At 43.8% G+C, this 26,965-nt stretch overlaps 1 protein-coding gene and 2 long non-coding RNA genes across 21 annotated transcripts in view; 1 reads left to right on the top strand and 2 right to left on the bottom strand.

Moving 5' to 3' along the window:
* LOC135423696 (uncharacterized) overlaps positions 1-19,019 on the top strand; it is a 125,460-nt gene extending 106,441 nt beyond the window's left edge. For 7 of the 16 annotated variants that reach the window (XR_010434889.1, XR_010434896.1, XR_010434890.1 and 4 more), the window contains 6 exons: positions 883-1,196; positions 1,288-1,403; positions 7,085-7,217; positions 7,850-8,860; positions 10,391-10,525; positions 11,896-12,104. This is a non-coding gene — a long non-coding RNA (uncharacterized LOC135423696). Of the gene's footprint in view, positions 1-882; positions 1,197-1,287; positions 1,404-7,084; positions 7,218-7,849; positions 8,861-10,338; positions 10,526-11,895; positions 12,105-17,572 lie in introns of those variants that run through there. The other 9 variants (XR_010434895.1, XR_010434893.1, XR_010434892.1 and 6 more) reach the window with 9 other exon arrangements.
* LOC135423697 (uncharacterized) lies at positions 6,675-8,472 on the bottom strand. The gene is made up of 2 exons (XR_010434903.1): positions 8,368-8,472; positions 6,675-7,287 (listed from the first exon to the last, which is right to left on the bottom strand). It is a non-coding gene; the product is annotated as an uncharacterized LOC135423697 (long non-coding RNA).
* Positions 12,100-26,965, bottom strand: part of NFATC2 (nuclear factor of activated T cells 2) — a 90,467-nt gene continuing 75,601 nt past the window's right edge. For 3 of the 4 annotated variants that reach the window (XM_064674195.1, XM_064674199.1, XM_064674197.1), the window contains exon 10: positions 12,100-18,335. In XM_064674195.1, coding sequence (XP_064530265.1) covers positions 18,280-18,335 — 56 coding nt within the window. In that variant the 3' untranslated portion in view covers positions 12,100-18,279. Of the gene's footprint in view, positions 18,336-22,122; positions 22,211-26,965 lie in introns of all 4 variants that reach the window. The other variant, XM_064674196.1, reaches the window with a different exon arrangement.

Here is a 26,965-nt window from a genome sequence, read left to right as displayed (position 1 = left end):
TATGTATAAAATCACACAAACCCACAAAGTCTTGGTCTCGTCCTTTTGCTGCAATGTTTAACAAGTCTGGTAGAGATTTATTCTGATGATATTACAGCATATTTGCTACATGTACCAAGGGTTTTTTTTGCTTATTTGTGGTTTTTTTTGTGGGTACTGAGAAGGTAGTAGGCATTGCATTTTGGGGTTCAAGCAGATGCAAAAACCTGAGTCTGGCCAGGTCAAGATTTCAGCTTGAGAAGTGTGAAATGCTGAGCTGGATCTCTCCAGTGGCTCTGGGACAGTGATTTTGCTCTTGTCTGCCTGTAAGATGTCTTTTGACTTGCTCTCAACCTTGGCTAGAAGCTCACATTTGAGGCTTTGGCTCTCCTTCCAAAGGGGAATATTTAGGCCAGCACAGACACTTGAATCATGGGCAAGTTCCATTAAACGATACTGGAGACGTTTGTTTATAAAACTATTTAGGACGAGTGGGATTAGGGATGGGTATCCCAGAGGGAGAAGGGAACCTGTGTGCCTGGATGAGGGAGCTCCTGCAGTGCTGGGGATGGGGGACACCACCCCTACACTCCTGTCCCCAGCCCAGGGTGTGCAAATCTTGGCAGCAGCACATCATCCCCTCCCTGGGGAGGGAGGTGACTCACAGGGGTGTCTGAGTCACCGGGGCTTCCCCGGGGCGAGGCAGCACCGGGCACAGCGCCCTGCCTGGTGCGGACAGGGAAGGAGCTTCCACCTCCCCAGACCTGCAGGAGGAACAACCTCCCTCCTGTCAGACCCACACACCCGAGGAGCCACAGGTGACAAAGAGGATGGAGGTGACACATGACACGTGTAATATTCATTCTATGAGTTGTTTTTGTTGTGTTTGCTCTGTGTTTCCAGTTCACTGGGGCCACAACCGGCGGCAGTTCCCTGCAGAGCCTGCAGTGATGTGAGAACAGAGAGGAGCAGTGAGTGCCTGTTGGGAGTGCACTGGGCTCCTGGCATCCTCAGCTGTTTTCCACCCACCCTTGAAAACCATCTCTGGCCCAAAATGGAACTGTGAGCTGTACCACATGCTCCAAATGAAGTGCTAATTAAATACTTCTACTTAATGTAGACAACATTTCTTTGAGGAGCCTGTAATGTATCGCAGATGTGGCGAATCCCTTGGAGAGCGGAGAAGGAGCAATGTGCATGTTGGATCCCTCTGTGAGGTAGGGATGTGACCTGGGGGGTTGTGATTGGTAAGGCCTAATGCTGAAACAGCACTTGTCTGATCCAAATTCCCACACACGTTCTCCACAGTGACCTTGGTATTGGGAATACTGCAGGTGCTTCCATATGGATGCACACACTGACACATGGGACATAAATGGTGGAGATGTGGAGCTTGATGGGTACTTGAGTCTTAAGAAAAACAGGTAAGAACTGGTGGATGTTGCAGAAAAGTCTCCTGGGTGGGGCCTCAGCCATGCAGGAGGAACTGGCAAGTGGTTTATGGCTCAGGCTGTCCCAGTGCAGGACAGAGCTCCACAACAAAGGAGCTGGAAGGCTTTGGGTTTAGCACTAAAGCCCTTTCTGGCAAGAGGAGAAAGGCTGAAAACCCAGCTCTGGAGTATCTGGATGACTGTCCTGAAGTTATTGCCACTGAAATCATGGTTGTTCCTTGGGTTCGGGGTCAGCAGCCAGCGGGCTCGGAAGAGCCACATCACCCAGCTTTTGGGAAATGCTGATGCCTTTAATGGACTGTGTGTTCAAGTCCATTAAAGCCTGGATTGCCCATGAGCAGCTTGCTGGCTGGAGTCCAGCTCTAGCTCTGTCTTGAGGGAAAGGTTTGAGCAAAATGGGTGTCTTTGTGCAGCCCCAGTCTCACCCCAGTGAGACAAAAACAGGGCTGTGAATTCGGGGGTTCTGTTTTCCAGTATGAATCCCAAACTGGGATTGAAGCACTTTGTATACCAGACCCAGATTACCACCAGGCCAATAACTAACCAAATGGATCTAAATTTGCGTGCACAGAGCTTGTCCCCATGTTCCTATGCTCCTCAGACACATGGCCTCTGCCTGCAGGCAGGCTCTGACACCAAATCCTCTTGGCTTGTCTTGAGAGGGAGGAGATTTTCCTCATAATCCATAGGACTAGAAATCCACATTGTCCTTTCTGTGTCAGTTTAAACCTTTGAGTATCTGAGGGGCTGCCCATGAGCCACTGGCACTTTGTCCCAGCTCAGGATTCAGGGATGGGTCAGAGGGAAGGATCAGCGTGGACCAATCCTGCTTCCAGTGCCCAAAGTCTGCAGGTGAGATGGAGCCAAAGGGAACAGAGAAGGATGTCTGGTCACCTGGACAGAGCTGCTCCCATCGTCCTCCCACACTGTCCCTACTTGTCTCCAGCCCAACAGCTCCTCCACCCCAGGCAGGGACATCTCAGCCATGCAGAGCTGAGGGGAGCTGATTTCAAACTGGGCAAGTTTCACTTGCAAGGTACCTGGTGGCTCGAAGTGCAGAATTAAGGGGACAGCCACAGTTGTCGGTGTTTTGGGTAGATATTATTCACATTTTGTGGGTGGGAAGGAAGTTCCAAGGTGGGCTTCAAGCACACAGAATTGCTTGGGCAGATGCAGAGGGCACTGGCATGAGCCTCCAGGGAACTGTGGCTGTCCTGTGTGTAGATACTCCAGGAGATACCGACCAAAAGGAGGCAAAAATCTTAGTTTTCAGTGACACAGCAATTAATTAGGACTGTCTTTGCTGTTCTTTTGCTGGGCCTGATGACAGAACAATATGGAGATACCTTCAAAGACTTTCTAATAGGAAATATACAGCATTTTCCTGTGTAGAGTATGAAAGCTGCTCCTGCAAAAAACCATGGAATATTCCACATTTCTTTCAAGATGGTTCTGTGATGTTGGGAGTGCTTTTTAGGGCTCTGTGCTCTCTTGGGAGAAAAGGGAAGTAGAAATCCAAGATGATGCAGAAATAAGAAAAAGGGGGAAGAGAAAGCAGATGGTGAGGTGGAGAGCTTTCCTTAACTGAGCGCTGCACACTGAGGATGAGAATTCAATTGCCTGTTGCTATTTATCGTGACCACATAAAATTCAAAGTACTTGAGTATTTAAATAGCAATAGATTCAGAGATGAGTCATGAGGCAGAGCTGATATTTTATCCCTGGACATGTTGGTGAATGGTTTTCTGGTTCAAGGATCTTATTTCCACTTTCCCTATTTTAATGGTATTGCTGTTCTCAGATTATTTTGTTGTTGAGAAAAGGGAAAAAACGAATGCTTCTGAGGCTGTCTATTATTACAGACTTAATTATTTTCTTTTAAAAACCACATTGGTACACTGTATTGCAGAGATATTCCAAGTTCTCACTCTTCAGAGATAATTAGGAGAGAGTTACCTTCTGACTCCTTCTGTAGAACACTTGGAGAGGAATTTTTGCTGCTGTTGGTGAGCAGGTCTCTGAGTCAAGTCTCATTTTGCACATCTCTTTTTGCCAAGGGACAATGTGTCATTTGTGTGATAGTCACTGCAGGCATCCTGCACAAGGGAGGGAACATTTCGGAGTGCAGAGAAGTCTATCCAGTGGTATAAACTTCAAAAAAAGAAAAAGAAAAAGAAAAAAATCCTGCAAAGTTCAGTTCTGCATGTGGAAGTGGATCTGATTTTCACTTCTTCAAGTTTAATTCTCTTTGTATTTCTGGGTATGGCAAGCTAGAATAGGCTGAAATTCGTACCATAAATAGGATCATTCAGATGAAATGTATTTTGATACAAAACGTTCTCTTTTGCCCAGAAGACAGGCAGCCCCTCCAGCCCTGAAATCATTTGTCCTGGTGCAGTGGTGGTATTAGAAGAGTCAAGTTTGAGAGCAGACAGATCCTTGTCCCAAGGAAAGTGTTGCTGATGTTGGAGCCAGGGACCCCGAACAGAGGCTGCTTTTGGAAGAGGCATGTGGAGGGTTGTTAATGCTGGAGAGGGAACTGACTCATCACATCATCAATTCTGCTCCTCTGCCAGCGCAGCACAAAACATCTTTTATCATCACACTCTCTCTTTCTTCTTCTTTTCTATTTTAAAGGAGTTTAAAGCTGTTCAGTCTCTTGTCTTCCCCTTCCCCAGCCTGTTGCTGTTCTCTGGATGGTGGTTACAGTTTGGGGTGATGGAGCCCCTTTGCCCTGTGCAAGAGGACTCTCCCCATCCAGGCATTCTCAAGGACTAGCCAAAAGATGGATTTCCTGGCTAAAGCTCTCACTCCTCATGCTGAGTTGCACACATACCCCTCAGATGTAAGGAAACTAAGCTTTCCCATCTGAGTCCTTTTTCTTTGCCTTAATCCCTGCTCCCTCTGTTGCAGAAAGCTCTGTTTATCTGAGGAGGGACAGCAGGAACACTCTGGCCACGTAATTGCCACGAAGGCTGCAGCGGGTCCAGCCGGTACCAGTTTGAAATGATATTTTTCGGGCCCGTGCCAACAACAGGCGGCTGCTGGGAGAGCTGAAATTGCTGCTTTTCTGCTCACATCTGCCTTTGATTTTCAATCAGAGCTGGTTGGTGAAAAGCCAACTAATCTACAGTGCTTAGGGGTTTTTTTTGTTTGTTTTTAAGGGGCTGGTTTGAGCCAACTTTAGTACCACAGAATTAGTTTTTAATAGATTTTCTTTTTTTTTTTTGCCCTGAATTATAAGTATTTTGGATATAGAGTATTTGAAATGGATCTTATGGGAAAATTATTATTCACTATTATTTCTTTGTATTTCTTGTGTATGACTTAAGGAGGGCCAAGACCTTCCTATAGAAGGAGCAGACAGAGCACAGCAAAATGGCAAATCCAGTGGGCTCTCATGGAACCAGGGATGCAGGGAGATGGAGCCTCCACTTCATGCTCTGGAGCCAGGGAACCTGAAAAGTTTGACTTTTCTGAGAATTCAAAGAGGAATTTCCACAGTTTTCTGTGGAAACTTCTGGCATTTTGTTTGGGCTGGTGTCACATCCTCTTCCATTTGCTGCTCTTGTGGCAGATGAGGAATTGGCTTTGTATTGAAGATACATGAAAAGTCACTGCTTAATCAGGAACTTCAAAGGAACTGGAAAAGGATCCATCTGTGATTCAACCATCTTAAGCTTTAGGGGACAAGTCTGGTATGAGAAAAAAAAGAGGAAAAGGTCTTGGATTACAGAGTTTTCACTCTTTTATGACAGTTTTTCTGTGAATTACAGTAACAGAAAGTACTGGCCTGTAACTAGCACAGTTTATTGCTTGATGGCCTTTATTTATCCAAGGCTTCATTTGATATGTAACCCACTTAGAAAACAATTTTTAAAGTTGGGCATACAGTTACTGTTGCAAAATGCTGAATTAATAACCCTCTGAAACAGCAGTTTCCTCTTAATGTGGGGAGCACTGGCTGGGTGAGGCAGAGAGCACATTAATCACACTGACAAAGAAATAACATAAAAGGTAAAACCAACTAATAGAACACAACAGTTGCACTGTGAACCATTAAGAGTCACACTTTGGTGCTTTGTACCTGTATTTTAATGTGTGCTAGTGCAAAATCAGTGTAAAAATCCACCTTGGTCAGCCTGGGTGTGTATTACATGCTCTGCATTATTGTCCTTCTATGTATATTTTCTATAGCTGGTGATTTTTTTACTAAAGGTGTAAGTTTTAGTGATGAAAATCCATGAGCCCCATCCTTTCTCTACCAGCATTGATGCAATAGTTTAGCTTGTTAGAGAATGGGTTTAAATAGTTGAAAATAACAACTGTGTGTTTGTTGAGCAAAGTCCAACCTCCAGGAGCCCTTGATTTCTTCTGCTATATGGCAAAAGCTTGAAAGGCCCCTTAATAACAGATAACCCAGTGCTAAAATCCATAATTTCTTTTTGGTTTGTTGTCTTTTAGCCATGAGAGATTGTAACTGCAGGGACAGGCTCTTCTCTGCCTTATGTGGAAAGCAGAACACAGAGAATTTTAAATCTTTACACATTTCAGCCTTTGTGGGACATTTTTAGGGAGCACAGAAGTGGTGGCACCTCTGTGGTGCCTAAAAACCTTGATCTTGGTATGGTTTGTGCTTATGTCCAGTGTATTCACCTGCATATCTGATCCAGGCACCAATGTAAGCTGAGTAATTTTAGGCTTTTAAGGGTTTTAATTGAAACTTCTTTCCTTCCTCCATGCTTGGCCTTCAGCAAACAGGTTTCTTTTTTTTTTTTTCAATTCTTTTTTAAGGAAGGAAGGAAAAGTCTTGAACTTGTGTTGGGCTGATTTTGTTTGAACAGAGCCCTGTGTGTTACCCCCAGCACACAATGGGGCTCTGTCCAGGGAGAGTTGGCTGAGTGGGTCCTTATTCAGGGTCATTCATCACCACAGCTCGTGCAGACGTGGCAGATTTACATCAGTGAAACTGAGGAGGGAAAACAACAGGCCCATGATCTGAAGGAAGGGCTGGAGTTATTTATGAAGTGCCAGCAACGTGCTGAGGACCAGATGAAGATCTGACCTGGCTCTGCAGAGGTGCTTGGTGGCAGGGTGACATGTCACCCAATGCTGCAGGGAGGGGGACAATGTGTTTGACAACTCAGGGCTCCTCACAGGCACAGGGCAGGGTGTGTTTTGGACATCTTGGGAAGATGTGTGGGAAGTCACTCTAATGATGCGACTTTTTTATAGACAGTAAAATTATTTAAAGGAAATCATGTTCGTGTTGCACCTGCTTATGTGAAGCCTCAGGAGGCTTCACCTGGTCAGGAAGCAACAGGGACAGCTTCAGATCCCACTTCGCTCATATTTGTCCAAAATAAATGCCAAAAACATCAGAGGGGATGCAGAGGCGGATGGGGAATGTGCTTCTTGGAGTCAGCAATTCCTCCTGCTTGAGGGGCTCAAATCCACACCTTCCCTGGTGTCTCTGTGCTGTGTTTCAGTGAGGGACCAGCAGCAGCTCTGAAGCTGTTCCCCAGGAGCCCAAGCCCAGGCCAGGCTCAGTCCAGCTCCAGGAGCATCCTCGGGATGGGCTGGGTGGGAGCAGGATGTGCAGTGTCCTCTGCTTGTTCACAAATCCTCTGCTTTTCATGGCAATACTCGCTCAGCAGCCACTTGCCAGGTCATGAGGAAGCCTTCTCCCACTCCCTGTGTCCTGGTGGTTCTTGTTAGAGGAGAAATTGCATCTCTTGGCACTGCTGGACATGAGAGCTGCTCTGGTTTCCGAGGCGTTGCTTTTCGGTGAGTGTCTCCAGCTGCTGCTCTCCCCTCACCCAGGGCACTGACTCATCTTTTTGCCATCACAATAAATCTGTTTTCATAAACAAAATTAAGTGCACTGTGTTTATTCATTAGGGAGATTTGAAGTCTCTCAGCAACCAAGAAATATACTTCGTGTATGAACTCTCCCTCTTCCCCCTCTTCTCTTTTAACAGCTAAGGGGGAAAAAAAAGATTTGGGAAAACCCAGTGCTCTCAGTGGGTGGTTCTGTGTCTGCTGATGGGCAGCATCTCCTCTGAGGGCTATTATCTGTCAGCTGGATTTGTACATCTTGGAGGGGGATATTTAAAATTACACAGAGATGAATGGGAAAAAAATGGGACAGGTGAATGAACTGGGCTTTAAACAACACTCCAGGTAAGGACAGTACAGGGGAGGGGGCCCAGGGTAGAGAGAGAAGCTTGTCTGGCACCTGGATGACTCTGTGTCAGAGGCTTTCTTATGGGTAGTTTGGGCCACTACTGGGCATGGACAGAGCCAGGCATGGCAGGTTTCCTGATGTCCCTGTGCCAGAGCCCTGGTGGCACAACCAGTGCTCTGCTGTTCTCTCTGCTGTGTCATCTCACCCCAGCCTACCCCTCTCCTTCCCACAGCTGGACCCAGCCCCTGATCCTGAGGGGGATGAAATCCAATTTGCCTCCAGTGCTGACAGGTTTTCAGCCGGATCTGCAGCCAGGTAAGAGGCTCCTGCAGCCACACCATGCCAAGATTCCCTCTTCTTGGGTGTCACTCCTTCCTGCTGCCAAGGCTCCTGCAGTTCCTGCTGCCTGGGATTACTGAGGCATCAGTGCCATTGGTAGAGCCGGAGGGGAACAACGAGGGAAGCAGCAAAATGGGTCAGGTATAATGTCAATACACAATGGGGGCAACTCCAGCCTCTAAACCAGCAAGGTCTGGGTTTGAGCAGTGATTAATAAACCCATGTTATTACAGGGTAGAAAATATACCTTGAATTTCTGCTCATAACAACTACTCAGTGACTTCCTGCTTAGTATGCAAATGTTGTACCCACCGAAGTGGAAATAAACCTGGAATTTGCTGTCTTTGCAGCAGGATTTCAGCCATTCTTGAAGTCCCACTTTCTACCACATAACATAAATGAAGTGAATACCTTTCACTTCTGCTTTAGAGGGATCCATAAATCAGAAACAAAGGACAGATGAAAAACAGGCTGGTGTTTCTCCTAGAGCAGCAGGAATGCTGTGCCAACAGCAACAGTGTCAACGTGACCTGCGGTTTCCATGCCAGATGATTCCATGGAACTTGAGGCTGCTCACCTTCCAGGGAGCCAGCCCTCACCTGCAGCACTCAGCCTCCCTCAGGGGTCATTCCTCGGTAAGAGGTGCTGGCAGCCACCTCAAACCTCATGAATTTGGGGGAGCAGGGCTGTGGGTATTGATGGGGGCTCAGACTTCTGATAACTGGGTTTGTGCCTGGTTGTCATCGCAGCTGCTGTGCAAACACTGGTTAAACACAGAGCTGCTGTGAGTAATAGAAAAGGCCTCATCCCTGACCATCACCCCCTGCCTGCTGTGTGGGTCACAGGAGCGGAGATCAGCCCAGAAAATTCCCTGCTTTCTTTGGAGGGAACCAGGCAGCACAAGGTGAACCAAACTGCATGGAAGCCTGGAAAACCAAGATTTTGGAAAAGTGCATGTGTGTGTGTTGGGGGGTAACAGCTTTGCCTGGCTGTCCTTGGCTGTCCTTGGCTGTCAGAGTGGGGAGGATCAGAGTGGCTGTGACACCTGCTCACAGCTCAGCCGTGACACGGTGCTGGGTGGGAGGCTGGGATGTGAGAGGGTGCAGCACGTGCTGCTGCTGCCATCAGGACCCTGCCTCCCTCTCCCCAAATTCTGGCCATCCTGGGAAGGGTTTTCCGTGGCCAGCCCATCTCCTGCTCCCTCTGGGGGTCTCTCAGGTGGGTCCCTGCCCCGGGGCTGCGGTGCAGGACCAGCGCTGAGCTCAGCTCCCTGCAGATGGCACTGATATCCTGTGCAGCAGCAAACCTTCCCTGCATTTTTCCCAGACTTTTTTTCTTGCTAGGGAAAACAAAAAAAGACACAACCCTCCATGCAGTATAAAGAGCACATTTTCTATAAACTTTGCTTGGCCCCAGCCTGCAGCTGAGAGGGAGCGGTGCTGTTGTGAGGCAAAGAGTTACACTGCCCATTCCCACACCAAAACCTAGAAAATCATAGAATTACTCAGGTTGGAAAAGACCTTTAAGATCAGAGTCCAACTCTTAACATAGTGCTGCCAGTGTAAGATACACGGTCACAGCTCAATTACATTTATTCCTTCCATTTATTTCTCACAGTATAAGATCTTTTTTAAAGGTAAATGAAGCCAATATGGTTTCTTGTAAGAGCCCTGTATAGAAGCCAGAATGAATCCTGATTTATAGAACTGAGCTTAGAACTGGGAAAAAGAGTAAGGAAAGAAAGGTGCTCCTGATTGAACTGGTCACTGGAGACTTAACTCAAAAGGGAAAGGTCTCTTACCCCACTTTTCCATTAGTGAAGCCTAATATGAAAAAGTTTAGAAATTAAACATCAGCTGGGGTTTGATTTCAGGGGTCTGCTCATGCTGATATAAGCAGGCAGCTGAGAAGGCTTTCATGACACTGCTCATATTTCAATAAGGTTAAATAAAGGGTGCATGAAAAATACACTCAGGCCAACTTAAACCTTCAGGTCAAGCCCAGGGGTACAAGGAGTTAAACTGCTTTTTCTTACTGCTGGTTTCTTACCAGGCACAGCCCAGCCCTTAGAGCAGTTAATAACACCTAGAAATAACTTCTTTAATGGCATGAAATCCCAGAGTTGTGCATGACTGATGCAGCTGGCTGGGAAGGGCTGCCGTGCTTTCTGCTTGGTTTCTGAGGAAAACAAGGCTGGTACGGTGAACGCTGGCTGCTCCCACAGCCCATCCCCGGCCTGAGAGTCCATTTCAGCCAAACTCCCCGGGCAGAGCAGAGCTCTCATGGGCAGTTAGGCAGCTAATAGACTGCAAAAGCCCAGAAAAATACATCCTTTTACTGTTTGTGTGTATATCTGAGCAACAGATAATGTTTTTATTTTAGTGCCTGCCCTCCGAGCTCTGGGCTGCCTCTGAACTCTCCGTCTTGATTTCAGCTATAATTTCAGTGGTCTGCTGAATAAAGAGGTGCCTTTGTACTGCAGTCACCTCCAATGCCTGGCTTTGGCCCATTGGTGTGCATGCAGCTCCTGCCAGCCTCTCCCACCACCTCCTTCTCCAGAATTTTTAGGGTAAGTGGTTGCTCACAATCTCAGCAATTTTGCTGTGCCAGCAGTGCTGCCCTTGAGGTCAGTAGGAGCCCAAATCCTCTGCTGTGGCCTTCCCTTCCTAAATAAAACTAATTCAAACCCATCTATAGCATGGGTTCACTGAGATGATGAGTTCACAGGAGCAGATGGTCCAACTAAGGTCCAGGGATAGGGAAGATAAGGATGGTGTGGGGTGGGAGCTCATCTTCCCTGTGAAGCTCCCTTACAGCAGCCCAGTTGAGCTTGGCCACCTGAGCAAGCCAATGATGATGTATTTAGAAAAGAATCTGGTATGAAGCTGAAAGGCAGCTTCTTAAATTGCCTAAATTACATTTGTATTCAAAAAAAGAAAAAGAAGTTGTAAATCGCATATTTACACAACAGAGCACGCGAGCGAGAGAGGGCTCATACGAGACCCAGATGTTCATTAGAAACAGGGATTGTTCTTCCTTGCTGCTACCCTGAAAACTGGGAAAAGAGTCAGCTATGTTGAAGGGTTACAAAGGAGGGAGTTAAGTCTACAAAATCCAGGAAATTTCCCGTTAAGACGAAAAACCTGGGGTACTGTTGTAGTCTTTTAATTCCGACCCAAGACGTAAATTAAAGCCAGAGGATCGGGTCAGGTGCTCGGGTTCTCAGCCCTTAACTGTGGAATTTCCAGGTTAAGTTACTTAAACTTTCCTGTTGCTGAATAAAGCTAAAATCCTGTGTGCCATATATTTGCTCATCATAAAATGTTCTCTCCCAGCCAGTAACAGCTTCTTTGTTGGCGAGGCCTGTCTGGTTTATGAGCTTCCCAGCCTTTGTACAGGGTTCTGGGAGTTAAGAACTTCCACATGGTGCCTGCTCCGAGGCTTTTGTGAATAAGCAAAGCAAAGCGCTTGCTCCATGTCCAGCAAACGCATCAAATATGGTTTGAATTCTCTGGTTTTAAATGCAAAGGATAATATTGATTTTGTTAAGGTAAATGTCTTTAATTGCACGCTGGATAAACTCGCCTCTTACTGAGGCATAATGGGCTCTGGGCACCCTTCCAGCACAGCAGTATGAAAATGTCTCTTTTAGTGTCTCCAGTAGAGAAATGTAGGATTAGGATTTAGATGAACAACAATGAAATGGAGTACATCCCCAGTCTCTGAAAAAGCATCTACTGACGCTGAAGGACATTTACTCAGATAGAAATTAATTCTTTATTAAGGTAGAAAGTCTGCAGCACCTGTTATGTGGATTGTTTGGGGCTTTTTACTGGGATGGTGGGAATAGAAAATCAAAAGAGGTGAAAACAGACAAGAAGAGAAAATGAAGAAGTTCATAAAATTGTCCCTGTATGACTCGATCTATCTCATCTACAGAACCTGAGTGGGATCTTGATGCAAAGGGGAACTGAGGAACTCATTAAAGAAGAAATATTCTGTACTCTGACATCCTTATGCACATCCCACTTGTGAGTATTTAGGAGGATGACAAGGACATGAAGACTATCAAGTGGGTGACTCAGCCCCTTGATATTAGTTTAGCAAAGGCAATAAAGGTGTTTAAGAACAGACCAAACACTCTTGCAGCAGATGATGCCCTTTCATTTATTGCTAATCTACCATATTACAAGCAATATATAAAAATATTTTACAGATAGAAAAAAAAAATCATTACATTGGAGGTTAACAACGTTGTTGTAGGAATGTGAATGACAGAACCCCCTTTTCAGTTGTGGAAGTTAGGATTTTGAACTAGCAATTTGATTCAAAAGACATCTGTTAGGGTGATTTGAGTGACAAGTGCTCACTCCTGTGTCTGTTAACATATGACTTTACCTGAACATCCAGGGCAGGGCTCCAGGGGGTGTTGGACTTCAGGGGGGAATCACTTCAGAATTATACACACACACTCAAACACACAGATCTGTGAGTCCCAGTCAGGCCATCACTGTTCATACTGAGCTGTCCCTCCACTCCCCGTTGGTCTCACACCACCTGTGCTTCAGGTGCTGCTCAGCACCACTAAACTGAGGGCAGCTCAATCCTGGAACAGCTGAGGATTCCAACAGCATATCTGAGGATTTCTGGGCTATTACAAACACATAAATCACTAGTCATTTTTGTGACAGTCATTGTAGAACTTTCTACTCCATTTTGCTATTTTATGGGAGTTATTGACAAGGAACTCAAACCACCATTCCCCAGATAACCACTCTTTTTGCAGCTGATATCATCTTTCACAGCATCAGCACCTTCATTTGAAATTTACTGCAATGTGGGTCAGGGGCTAAGTCATATTTTTTGCACCCCAGAAACAATAAAAATGGTTAAACAAACCTTAAACAGCCCAGAGTGGGTTGGACACTGACAGGCAGTTTAACAAATCGCTATCAGCTGCCACCCACTGCACTTACAAAGGAGCAGATATTAAAGGTACAGATGTCAATCTTATGGCAAACATACAAAAAGGTGGATTGTTCATTCCGAACTGAGATGAATAAAGAATTATAACCTTCCATGTGTGACAGCAGAGTGTTGCCTTACTCTTACAAGTAAGAAACCACTGCAATGTAAACGATGAGAAATTTTCAATTCAGCCCATCTAGACCCAATATCAGCATCTCTTCCTATTGCACAGGAATGTGGAACATAAATAACAAACACTCAGAATTGCAGATAAATTGGAGCGTCAGATGACTTTAAGTGGTGCAAAAACTATGAGGATCTGAATCAGTTTAAGATTTGAAATTAAGACAGTCATTTTCTGGAGTCCCATCTGGCAGATAATTGTTCCCTATTAAGTAGCAATTTGGAAAGAAATGCAGGGGGAAAAGTCAGATTGAAATATTTAGAAACATATTTCTCAAGCATTTAAAGCTCTCTTTGAAGTCTTTGGGAAATCTATCAAATACATGTTTTTTTTTAAGACGGTAACAATTCAACAACAATTGCATAGAAAATTAAGGCATTGAGAAAATGAAAATCGATCCTTTATAAATACTAACCTTAATCCAAAAAGTGTTGCATATTTGGTCAGACAAAAAGCATAGTCACTTTTTTGTAAAGATATGGACTACAAAATATACTTTAAAAACATGCTAGCTACTCTGAGAACTGGTTTAGATATGTTATCAAGCAGCAGCTTTTTATACAATAGAGAATAACATAGTGCTGGTTTGGGAAATATTCTACATTCAGAAAATGCTGTATTCCTACAAGGAGCATGGAAGTGATACATATTTACATGGATACAAATAAAGCAAGTGCAAAAACCATGACTCTTCTACATTCTTTCTACCATAAAAACACATACATGAGACACTTTCACTCCATTGTTGTTGCTCAGATCTCACATTCTGCTCATTCTCATGGAGAAAAACAAAAACAGGACTTCATATTTCATTGCAAGTATCTTCACAAGCAATTCCCCTCCTGGCAAACTCGACTTCCAACACTCATAACTGACAAAAAGAAAAAAATCTTCCTGATGTCTGTCCACTCCCAGTCCACTCTCAGACTGTTTACATATCATGAATGATGATTTTTATTCTACGTATATTTGATGCAGAAGTTTATAGAAGCTCATCCTGTATTCGCAGCCAAAGCTTGGATGGAAAAATGAAAGTAAAAAAAAAACAACACACACACACACACAAAAAGAGATGAACTTTTGAGTTCCAACGAGCCCCATGTACTTTGCATGGTGTAACTTTGATGGAAAATGCATTAGAGTTGTTCACCCTGTAGACAAGATATTTGTAGGCCTTTGGTACAATGGCAGGAAGGCACTGTGGTGAAACATTCAGATAACTGAGGAAAGACAGAATTTCCTCATGTGCAAATATGGCTATCTTCCAGATAAAGTGAGAACAAATTACTCACAAAATGGTATTAACTCTTCCAAGGTTAAGCTCATGTTTCTACAGAAAGAGAGCAAGTTGTATTAAGTAACAAAAATATTAATACTGAAAAAACACTGCTCAGCAAGAACAGGAAATAATTTAGTACTGTATATTTTGAGGTTCCTCAGCCAAGCTATATAATTTTAATGTATCAGTTTTCATTTTAAAAAGAGACAACAATGCATAACACTATGTCTGAGGATGCTCCTTTTCTCCAGAAATAAATACAAAGTTGGTTAAAGCTGTATTATTTAACTACTGGTTGCAAGTAGATAGGGCAGCACAGCCTGACCTCATGTAGCTGTAAATAAAACCACTAAAATGTAGTCTATAGTATGTACATGGTATGAACCCTCAGTCCTGGCTCCATGTGCTGCTCACACGGGGCTGGAGCCAGGACAGGATCGTGACCCAGCGTTGTAATGGGGTTGTGTGTGTTCATAGAAAATCATATTTATACAATGTACCCAGACAGATCAGAGAATCAAGGAATGGTCTGGGTTGGAAGGGACCTTGCAGCTCATCCAGTCCCACCCCCTGCCATGGGCAGGGACACCTTCCACTAGCCCAGGTTGCTCCAAGCCCTGTCCAACCTGGCCTTGGACACTTGCAGGGATGGGGCAGCCACAGCTTCTCTGGGCAACCTGTGCCAGGGCCTCACCACCCTCACAGGGAAGCATTTCTTCCTAATATCCAACCTAAAACTACTCCGTCAGTTTGAAGCCATTCCCCCTTGCCCTGTCACTTCAGGCCCTTGGAAATAGCCCCTGTCTATGTGGGTATATTATATAAACTACATGTATATGCACCTGCACAAACACACAAACAGATTAATATCTATGCATTAAAAATGAGGAAGGAATATAGCTAATGCAAGAGCAACAAAAGCACCTGTAGCACATTTAAAAAAAAAACAAACAACAAACTCCAAACACTCTCTCCTCAAAAACAAAGTGCCTGAAGGAACATATAAGCACAGTGGAAATGTACATTTTGGTTACAGAGCCCAGGTGTCCTGGGTGTGTCCTGAACAGGAGTTCATGGAGCACTGCAAGGGCTCAGGGGTTTGCCTGCCTGGGGCCCTCTGACCACTGAAAAGCCTTTGCTACAAGTCTACAACCTATTTTGCATGGCCAAATGCTGCAGCTTTCAGCTATTCTTTCCTTTTGTGATGTATTAAAAGGACATTTCAGCATCTACAATACATAAGGCAGAACTTAACCCTTGACTTTCCTGTTTGCTCATATCCAGCACTAGATTTTCCTTTTTTCCCTTCTTTTCTTGACTGATATTACTGTAAAAATAAATATGCAAAAAATTATACTCCTAAATTGATGAGCAGTTGCTACAATCACCAAATATACTTATAGACAGCATCAGCACACCTACAGATCTTAAAAGACCTCTATGTTCTTGAGATTCTATTTAAAATCCAGCAAAGGAAAAGGTTCTGTCAGTTCTTTGGGATTTTCTGGTTTTCTGTGAGTGGGTTTTTGGTTTATTTGCTTGTTTAATTGTTTTTAAATTTTAAATACTTTACAGGTTGGACCAGGGAAAGATATGTTAATACTTCCAAGTGTGAAACTGGGAGACACATTTGGTCTATTCTTTTACTCAGCTGCAGCAAAGAACTCCTGACAGGGAACTTTTGGTCTTTAGAATATGTCCATCAGACTGCATTAAAAATCCACTATGTCTGTCAGATTCTGGCACACTGACAGTCTTAAAACAATCCAAAATAGCTTATTTGAGGCATGTGAGCCAGTCAAAGTACTCTGTGAGCGCTGTTTAACAGTAATTCCCCTGTGCTGGAGTCCTTTCAGCTGGTCTGGGCCTCAGTTTTGGTTCTATAAAAGTCAGCAGTAAAAAAAGAGGCCATTTTCACCTCTGCAGGTACAGGCTGAGGCTGGGCCATCTCACCAGTCGTGCTGCTGCAACGTGTGGAGCTCACAACATGAGCACCACAACTGAGGCAGCCAGGGAGTTTTTGGTGTTGCTGAAATGGGACACGGGGGACTCATTCTGGGACAAAAGATTTGAATCTCACCAAGTGGAAACAGAAGCCAAGTCCCCAGGGTGTGTTATTAACGCCAGGTTGGGATGTGCAGGGCTCTGCTTGGGTTCTGGAGCCGGGCTGGGCTGAATCCAGAGTTTAGAGCTGCTCTGAATTGTGAAAGTCAGATTTCTGTTTCAGATCCAGACCTGTTGAGACCCAGGTCAGGTGTTCTGGAGAGTCCAAATCTGCCTCCCACTCTAAACCCCAAGACCTTGCAGAGTTTAAGCACCAGCTTTTAGTGGTAGAAAATACAAACTCAATCTCACAAAGAGATTTTGGTGGGACTGAGCACAAACTCTGCAGGGATTGTGCAAGATCTGTCTTGAGCCATTCGGGAACTAACTTTGGGGCTGCTCTGCTGCATTCCCATAATGTAATTCCTGCTGTGAGCACATGGACACGCTGGTATTCAGCAAAGTTTACCGGGAAACAACCGAAAACAGGATTAATTTCACTGCACTTTTTAGAACAGAGAGCAGACTCCACACTCCTAAAGGTATCAGTGTTCCTCATTCATAAAACCTATTTCCTTAAATATTATGGCTGTTTTTTACTGCACATCGATTATCCACTCAGGATGTCCTTTTATCCCCCCGTGGAGGCACCGACACTCCAAAGTGTTCTGACTTGTAGATGTACAACTGCAGGTGGCAGCGGTTACCTGGTATTGTGATAAGCAGTGTCAGCACAATCTATTCTAACACATGAAGCAAAACACAACAAAATACTAACTCACGTGGAAATGTAACTTTTCCAGAGATTGCTGGTAGCTTTGCAAAGCTAAAGAGACAAGGTGAATATAAGTAAGTGTATATTTTTTATGGAATGTATGGCTTCTGTAGGATGCAATTATTTTCCTCTGCAGCTTGGGGTGATTAAATGTTCCAGCTGCTAAATGAGACAATGAGACAAGTTACAGGCCAACAGCAGGTTCTACATGAAAAGAAACAGCAACAATTTGTTAGAGAGAAAATATCTAAGTTGTGTTCATACACTGCCTAAATATTGATAAGTATCAGTCATAAAATCTTTGGATTTACTGTGACTCCTAGATATTAATCTCTATTTTATCTGCCTTTATTTTACCTTGGGACAGGTGTTGCAACTGCTGAGTTGTTCTTCTTCACTGGTTCTCAGTGAGAATCCCTCTCCTTCAAATTCCTATCCAGTTTGACATGAAAAATGAAGAAAACTCCTGGATTCAGCTGACATTTACTGTTTGAAATACCAATCACAGTGCTCAGAGTCAGAAAAAAATGGCTTTTGATCCCAGGTTGGATAAAGGCTGAGTAAGCTTGGGTTGCCTCAGTTTCCTACAATAATAGAATTTCTCAGAAGGGCTTTGAGACCTGGAGGGCAAGTCCTTGCTAGTGACCTGCAAATCATGTTATTCTTTAATGGAATATATTACTCTTTCTTCCCCCATTTCCCACCCCACCCAAATAAGCTCTAATGCACGACCTCCCTTGCTTTGTGTGGTTCAGGAGTGACAGATCACTTCTCCCTCAGCACTAAGATAGATCAATACATAGATATTTTGCAGCAGGCTTGAAGTGTTTCCTCAGACAGATGCTCTGTTACATGAGAACAATACAATCTTTGGAGGAAAGGAAGGGTGTCCTTCTCGGTGTTTACAGAGAGAGGTGGCAAGTTGCTTAGTCAAGGCTGTCACTTGATGCCAATACATTGTTCCTTGCATTGAGATGAACTGTAAAGGAAGCTGGAGGTTGCAGGGGCACTGGAAGGACCTAAGAGGTCAGTTATGGAAGGATTCGGTAAAAGTTGTCTCACAAATCTCTTCTTCTATGTCTGACTTCTGGCAGGGAGTCCAGAAAATTCCTTCCTGATAATTTCGTTAACTGTGAAATAAAAGAGAGAGGAGGAAATGTTAGAGCACTTTCAAACCCACGACAAGTGGAAAGTAAAAGCAATCCTTGGGCAGTTTGCTGTCAAGCTGAAAACATCCCCTCCATTCATAACATAATTTTATTAAAGCCTAAAACTTTTAGTCCTATTTACCCAGACTACATATTTTTGGAAGGCAAGGGGAAAGGAGTAGAGAGAGGGGGTTTACACTGTGTTCAGCTTCAAGTACCATAAAACACACCTGAGAGGCTGCACCAGGAAGCCAGTACCTGCCACATCCCCCACACACAACACTTGCCCTCCGGCACAGACATTGCCCTTACCCGAGGGAAAAAAGAAAAATCTCAAAGTCTCTAAGCATTTTAACACATTCACTAGGCTGAAATAAGATTATTTTGAAGAGAAAAAAGGCCAAGTTTGGAGGAAATACAGTGAACAGTGAAGAAAACACAGAGACTGCAATTCAGGTGAGAGAGTGTAGTTTGTGTTTGGGTGGTTCTTGTTTGCTTTTCTTTTTCTTTTTTAATCGATAATCTCACTCTAAACTCTCTTTGCTCTACATTTTTATTATAGTTTTGTCTGTAGACTGTAGCATAAGCAACTTCCATGCACCACCAGGATACTGTCAGAGGCTGGGACAGGCTTGTTAATAAAACTCAAGAGAAGACACTGAAAAACTTTGTTCTCTGTTTAAAAAGTCAGACCAGTAGTATGTGTTATATACAACAATCAATCTCCCCATTAACTTTCTCTCTTACTTGCCTAAAGCACACTTTGGTACCTCCTGGAACAACAATTCTCTCTCTAGAATTTAAGTGCTCTCCAGAACTTAAATGCAGAAAGTTCCCATCTCTCCATGCTCACAAATCCCACCATCAACAGCCAACAGTTTAGTTCTTTCTAATTCCAGCTGGGAAGTGCCTGATTTCAACCAGATTGGTGCCTTTTGGAGATGACATGGACAAAAAAACCTTGCTGACAGAACTCCTGTCCTCCTGCTGCCCAACATTCTACCTGCCACCATCACCTGCTGGCTTCTACCAGCCCCTGGGGTGAATTCTTGCAAATCAAGCCCATCTGTGGGGATCTGGTGTGGTGCTGCTCTGCAGTGCAAGTGAGCAACCAGAGGGAGGTGAGGTTGGTCCACTTTGAGGCCAAAACCTCCTCCAGCTCAGTCAGAGCTTCCTGTTTGCTCTACCCAGGAAATGAGAGGAGCAGGTCTTCAATGGAAATTTTTCACAGCCTCAGCTAAAAATAGCAGTGAGGTAAAAGAAATGGGCACCCACTCTTACAGGGTCATTTCCTTTCTAAAAACAAGTGGGCTGAGGCTGGAGGCTGATTTATTTATCGACACGTTTGTTTGAGCAGCCAGTGTACCAAAAATACCATATATGAATTTCCTTTTATTTAATACAATAATGGAAATATCAGAGCCAACAATCATATCTAGGAAGGGTTAAATACAAGAGAAACATGAACAGATAATTGAGTTTACTAAACCTACAGGCTTTTGAGGGGTCCAGATTTGGTTCTGTTTCCCTGACTGGACGGTGTGGGCAAATGCTGACTCAGCCTGCAAACTTCACTTTCCCTCCTGTGTGCTGAACAGAAGGTCAGCAGTGGGTTCTGTGGGCTGAGGTTATAGGGGGACTGCACTCTGAACAGAGCTAAAAGGCTGCAGGGAACAGTATGAAACAAGAACCCCACGGAGTGGCTGCAGGACTGAGATTGCTCCCTGCGAGCTCGTACAGGTGGCAAGGTGGATTTCTGTTGGAGACACCTGAATGACAAGAGCTCCCTGTGATCACCTGGCCTGAAGGTCCTGTCGTCACCCTGAATTTCACCTAAACCCAAGTGGAGAGGGGAGTGTCAGGTGCAGTTTAAGCTGGACAACAGTAGTCTGGGAGCTCTGAGTGAAAGATGTCATTGCTTGTCCCTGCACTAAAAGTCCTGATCTACAACCAGAGTCCCTAAATCTAATGAATATATAAATGTAACAGGAATGTATCCCAAGGCAAGTATCTCTCTCCCAGCTTGGAGTCACCTCCAGACCAAGCCTAGTGAAATCACACATCTTTGTGATTTGGGAGCACATGGATCCAGATCCAGGCATAATCCAATAGATTTGGGTTTCAACAGAACAAAATCAGCAAACTGAGACCTATCTAAACCTCAGAGGAAGCCGAGATCATGTGCTGAACTTGCTCTTCTGAACTCCCATCTATCTTTTTTTAGTACCATGGTTAAAATGTAGCTCAAGTATCAGTTCTCATTATTTGCTCATTTCTAGCTGAGAGGAAATGGAGATGATGTGATTAATAAATAAAATATTGTTGTTTAAGGTGCCTAGAGTGTGGCTGCTCTGGAGCTATAGATATGTTTAATGATTAAATGGGGTCACAAGGACATATGTTAAGATAACGAAAGATTAAATCATAAAAAAGGATATTGAAATTACAGTTGACATCAGCCATGCAGACCAAGGTTGGCCCTGAATCCCTTCAGCATATCCTCTGTTACACTACTGTTGTAGGAGCACAACAATGGCCCTGGTGCTTGGAGACCCCATCAGACACTGCAGAGGCTGCTGGAATCATGGGAGAATGTCTGTGATTCCCTAATTGCTCAGCTTTGATGGGGCAGAGTCAGTCTCTCAGGCTCCAGGCCTCAAAGACATTTAAGCCTCTAATTCACATCCTCTCAGATAGAAATCTGGAGCGTGTTCACTCGCAGGATGACAGTGGGTTGTATTAAATACCGAGCTCCACCGGGTAGTCCAGAGACAGAAAACAGCCCCCAGTTCAGCTGGCAGGGAGTCAGGCTCCCTGGAATTGATTCTGTACATGGAACTGATTCTATACATGTAATTGATTCTATACATGCAGTTGATTGTATATGTGCACACCCCCCTCTGCCTGTGTGCACACAGCCACACATCCAAGTGACAGCTCCACCAGTGTTGTCCCATGGATCTGTCTGGAATAACACCAATGAAGCTGATGTTGTCACAGTACTACACCCATGGCAGTGATGCACTTGGAATATATTTTGAATATATAAACAAGTAAAAACTTGAATTTTCTTGTTAGCACTCTCACCTGATAACATGTTAATCATTTTTATAAGGCACTTTAGTTGTCTCATTTATTGTATTGCAACAATTACAGCTGCTTGTTTCTCATGTAAAATGAAAAAAAGCACCAGAAGGAACGTGCAGTAGGGTGTCTGTAACCTCTTTACTTTGGGGATCAAGAGTAAGGGGCTCATCAGAGGGGGCAAAGCTCAGCCCCACTGGGCTCCTCCCTGCAATGGGCAGGGATCCTGCAATATTCCTGCAATAGTCCATGTCTGCTCCACTGACCCATCCAAGAAGTGTTTTGACATGCAAAGCAAACACAAGGCACGTGGGGAGGAACTAATGGAATAACAGGGGCTGGGGAGGAAAGCTGAACCCTGGATTTGTAGTGTGCCCCCAAAACGTGACCAGGGAAACCACAGTTCTTCTGTGGGTGCAGCTGCTGCCTGGGAAGGACAGGATGCTCTAGCCCAGCATGCACAGCCCCATCTCTCCTTCCCTGCCCACCAGGCCCCAGCTACTTCAGGACAGCTCTGTGGTTCACAAGTGGGGAAGAAAAAGAACGAAAAAAAATAAATTAAATAAGATTTTAAACCCTTTAAGCCAAATAAAAAGGGGCATGACTTTTTAATTGAAAAAAAAATAAATAAATAAAGGTTAAGAGAAACACACAGCTGGAGAAAAGGCAGAAAAATACCAATTACCTTTCTTTTTGATTGCTTGGATCAAAGATCACAGTCATTCTTTTTCATATAATGTTTTGTATCCAGCTAAGGTGTGTATCTATCAGCTCTGAAAAAGATTTGCAAAACCATTTTTGAGAAAAAAAGGTAACTTTTGACCTATGTTGCACGGTCAAATGTTACAGCTTTCAGCTACCCTTTCATTTTGTGGTTTATTTTATTAAAAGGACATTTCAGCACATACAATACATAAGGCAGAACTGAACCGCTGACCTTTCTGTTTGCTCAGATCCAGCACTGGATTTTACTTTTTTCCCCCTCTTTTCTCGACTGGTATTATCTAAAAATGAATATGCCAAAAATTACAGCTCCTAAATTGATGACAAAACACGTGAAATGCTGATAATTTGATCTGAGACTTCAGAGGCACAGGAGGTCCCTGCGACTGGTACGTCAGGTCAAAGACTAGTCACTGCCTTTTGCAAAAGTCAGGTCTGTTATTCACCTCAGTGGCCCAAGTAAGATACAATACATTTATGCCAGATCAAAAGTCTGTCCCTTTTAATTAAGAGATCTAACCACAGTGGCTGTGTAAATTAGACTTTGCCTTAATTTTACAGAACAGGAAAGATGTGCAAAGAAATCGTGAAAGTTACAGTCTTTGCTTCAAACACAAATAAGGTGATTTTTTTTCCTCATTAAAAAAAAGATATTCTGCTTCATTTTTTCCTGTCTAATCTCTTTAAATTTCGTTTGAAATCACCGTGAAAGCATTTGGCACTTCTGCAAAACCACGTGGAAATTAAAAAAAGAATTGAGGAAAAACTGCTTCTTAAAAACTAAGTTTTGAGTGCAAGATTCAGAAGCGTCTCTGCTGCTGGATTTCAGGTGACTATATATAGAAAAGAAATATTTTACTTGGCTCCCAAGGATTGTGCAGCCACGTATCATAGACTGGAACCTACCACTCAGTACACAGCCTATTTTATACTCTGCATCCTGGAAAATCAGCTTTTGCACATGTGAGCACAGCAACTCATTGACTGGTAAATACAAACTTTGGTGGATAAGGCACAAGGAGCCCAAACCCAAAAAACTGTGCTGGGGAAAAAAATACTGGGGGTGTGGGGTTGTTTTATAAATTAACAGCAATAAAAAGGTTTTTTTTCCTGGAAATTTGGGACATGTAACTGCTAAGATGTTCTTGGCCATAAAGCTTTATTTAATTATGCATCAAGAAAAGGGTTTACTCCTTACTGAAATAATGCCAACAGATACACCCTGCAACTTTTCTTGCCTGTCCTGCTTGTAATCTATGGAGTCTGTGTATAAACTTCTTCCACACCATCCAGCCCAACAGCAATCAGGTCATCTCCATTAATTAAGCAAACTCTTGGAAGTTACTGATCTCAAACTAAGTGGCAATTCAAGTCCCAGGATCCATATTTGCTACAGTAGTTTCAATAGACTCAAACCCCCTCAACATTATTCTGTGAATTTAACAACATAACCCAGACATCTGATGGAAAACAGAATCTAAATAAAAATGCATATTTTTGGCTAAAGGCTGTCCCAACTGATATCCATATCTAAACACCTCAGGATTCACAGGATCTGGATTTCACTCAGGACATTTAAATATCCTTCCCCTATATCTCAGTACAGTCCCAGAGTGAGGCACAAAAATAAAATGACCAGTACCTATGGTACCATCCTACCCAAAATGTTTAACAGGAAGCTGGGTGTGCCTGTAAGAAAAGAGCAGAAAATAAAGATAGCATTTCTGCTAAAAAAAAAATTCAATGCCCTAAACGCACTAGAGATCAAAATCATCACAGAGGAAGCACTTGAAACACAAATCTCTCTGTGACACCACCTCAGAAATGTTAAGGATTTTCTCAGTACTTTCATTATTGCCAGAGTACTTCCAGAAAAAAAGATCAACAGCCACTACAAAACAACTGCCTTAAAAATGTCAGGAAAAAGTGGTCAGTGGGACTCCAGAGCTTGAACCTCTGTTCTGTGATCATCCTGCCATATGGCTCTGGCCGAGTCCAAAGCATCCCTGAAGGACCAAATTTATTAAAGATCTGTCTTGTTTCGGAAAACGCAGAAAGTCTGTGAAGGTCACACTCATGGAATTTAAATAATCCATGCTTAGCTAACAGAAACCAGCCTGACGTGACGCTGACCTGCACAGAATGACCTATACTCTGTAGTATATCCACTGTACTGTGTGTGGATGTAGTAGAGAGCAGTCATTTTCAAGAGTCCCTACAGGAATGTTTTCAAGTCCTTGAAGGATAGGTAGGACTCCAGATCCTTTAGATCTCAAAGAACCACAGTCATGAGGTGCTGAGCTCACTCAGGCACTCTGAAAATCCCAACAGACAACGATTTAATTTACTAATCTAAAACGTTTAAATCTATAAATGTCAGTGAACACTGGAGTGCTAAACACCTCTAAAAATCAGGCCCTAAGTATTTCCATTAGGAAGTTAAATGAACAAAGGTGACAGAGAGCACTTTGAAGACAGTGACCAGTTCTGACTTTGCTGTACAGCACCTAAAGTGAGGAGGCTACAGAGCATCCTCAGCCTGGGGATGCCTCGACCTACAAGACACTGGGGTACCACTGGTGAGAAGCTGCTACTGACTGCTGAAGGCTTGGACTGGTATCCCCACACAGCTGGTAGCCTTAATAATTTCTTTTTAGACAAACGACCCTTTGTTTTTGCTTATTCGTGCATTACCCTCAGACGGAAGTTCCCTCTCCAGCCAAATTCTCCTCGGTGACACGAAGCAAAGTGACCCGTTATGAGGGAAGGAAAACAGAGCAGCATTGGACATGAGGTGCAGCCTGTGCAGCTCTGCCTGCTCTCCTGCCATGCCCAGACCTGCTGGGTGCCTCAACTACACTGCCATGCTTCACTTCAGCTTGTTACACGAATGGTTACAACCTTGTAAATCAGTAATAAGTTGCACCCAAACCTGCAAGTGATTAGTAAACAATCATTGCACTTCCATGGCCAGAGGACTTTCACAGTTAATCAGTTAAGAAAAGGATTGGGTGTTAACTGGTTGGATAATTCCCTGGAAGACCAGTTTATTGAGACCCCGTAGTAAGACGGCTGAAATATGAGTGCAAACAATATACAGGAGAATGATATTGCTCAAAAATGACACGTTCTCCTGCAGAAACACGTGCCAAAGGTTGCCCTAAAGTGAGCTGAATGTAGGACTACTAAGGCTGATAGGTGCCATTTGTGGTGCTTTTGGTTATTTAATCCACTTGATCCCTGTCTGAATCTACTGGAAATCAATGAGTTTTCGAGGCAACTTTTCCATGAATCAGGAAACTGGGCTTATGTGATGTTTGCAGGACACACACGCACACATGAGCTTTCTAATTCCAGGTTGTTGACTGGAACAGCAAGACAAAAAGCAATTTTTTGCTGCTTGCTTGATGGATTTCAGTATTTAGTCATCATTTTTTTTATCAGAAGATCCTAAGACAGGTGCAACCTCTGCCTATGCATCAGCTGGAGGGAGAACCAGCATCAGCTGAGAATCTGGAAAGGGCACCTTCAGGAACAATTTCATGCCCTTTCCCTCCTGCCCCATCAGCCTTCAGCACATCCCTGTGGGCAGCCCTTGGAGCCCATATGCAGAGTCAGGCTCCTGACCTTCATTTAGAGGGGTTGCATCTCAGGTACTTAGAGTAGAATGGGAAGAAGCATCACATCAAACTGGGGTGTTTCTTTAAATCTCCCTCTCCAAACCCTTTTTGTGCCCAGTCCAAGCACTGCAGATACTGAAACCAAACCCAAGGGATGGTGTTCAGGGTGGCATCTGGTGCCAGGTGCTGCCCATCTCCTTCCTGGGTTACCTGACAAGGGACTGGCTCTGAATATCCCTTCTGGGAGCTATATGAATATGGAACAAAAGCTCTTGTGTTATTGTTTGCTAAGACGATGATAAATATCCTGTTTATTTATCAGATAAACCCTTTAGGTCTGTTTAGTCACTACACAGGAGGCATAAAGGGACTGCAACAAGCTGAGTTGGCTTTATGCAGTTCCTCTAATGAGTGTCAGCAGCTGCTTTGGGAAGAGTACCTTGAAAGTGGAAAACTAGCTCAGCCTGGGTGTGATGAGGAACTCCAGGCCACCGTGGATTTGGTTTGTAGTAGCTTTCCATAACAAAGTCTTTTTTTAACTGACTTTCTTTCTGCTCACATATATTTAGATATGACTTTCATTCTGCAGCTCTCCGATGCCAGAGAGTTTTGGCTGCAATTGCAAGGGAAGGGACACGTGTTTGAGTCATGGAGTTGGCTCTCTCTAGTTGATAGTTAGCGAGTTACTGAGAAAAGATGAAGTTTGTATTTAGTTTTAGTTTACATGCAACGAGTAAAGTAAAATATTCCGAGTAGAACCAGCGCATGATAAATAAATACACAAAAACTTATACCAGAAGGGGATGGAGTTCATTTTATAGACCACATTAGTTGGCTAAAGCAATACAGAAATATTAGGTTGATGGACTGAAGCTTAAGAAACACAAGGCAAGAGCGTTTATTTTGTCACTCCTAACTCTTGATTTAACTCTGTGGCAGCTGATGATGTTGCTGCAAAGCACAAGGGTGAACTCTGCTTGCATCTGGTTTTTTCGTGTGTGGTTTGGGCCTTATGAATTTGCTACAGAACTGCTGAGATAAGCAGTGCCATTTGGTAGGAAGATATATTTCATTTACATTAAAATCAGCAAAACCAAAGGAGGTTGGTGACAATTTTCCCCTCCGATAGCTTGCACCTCATGGTTTAAAAGCTGATGAAGTTAGTGTTAGACACCACAACTCCTC

This window comes from Pseudopipra pipra, chromosome 17 (assembly GCF_036250125.1).
Source record: "Pseudopipra pipra isolate bDixPip1 chromosome 17, bDixPip1.hap1, whole genome shotgun sequence".
Taxonomy (NCBI): domain Eukaryota; kingdom Metazoa; phylum Chordata; class Aves; order Passeriformes; family Pipridae; genus Pseudopipra; species Pseudopipra pipra.
Note: the sequence above shows the minus strand (reverse complement) of the source record. Positions and strands in the feature narration are given on the sequence as shown.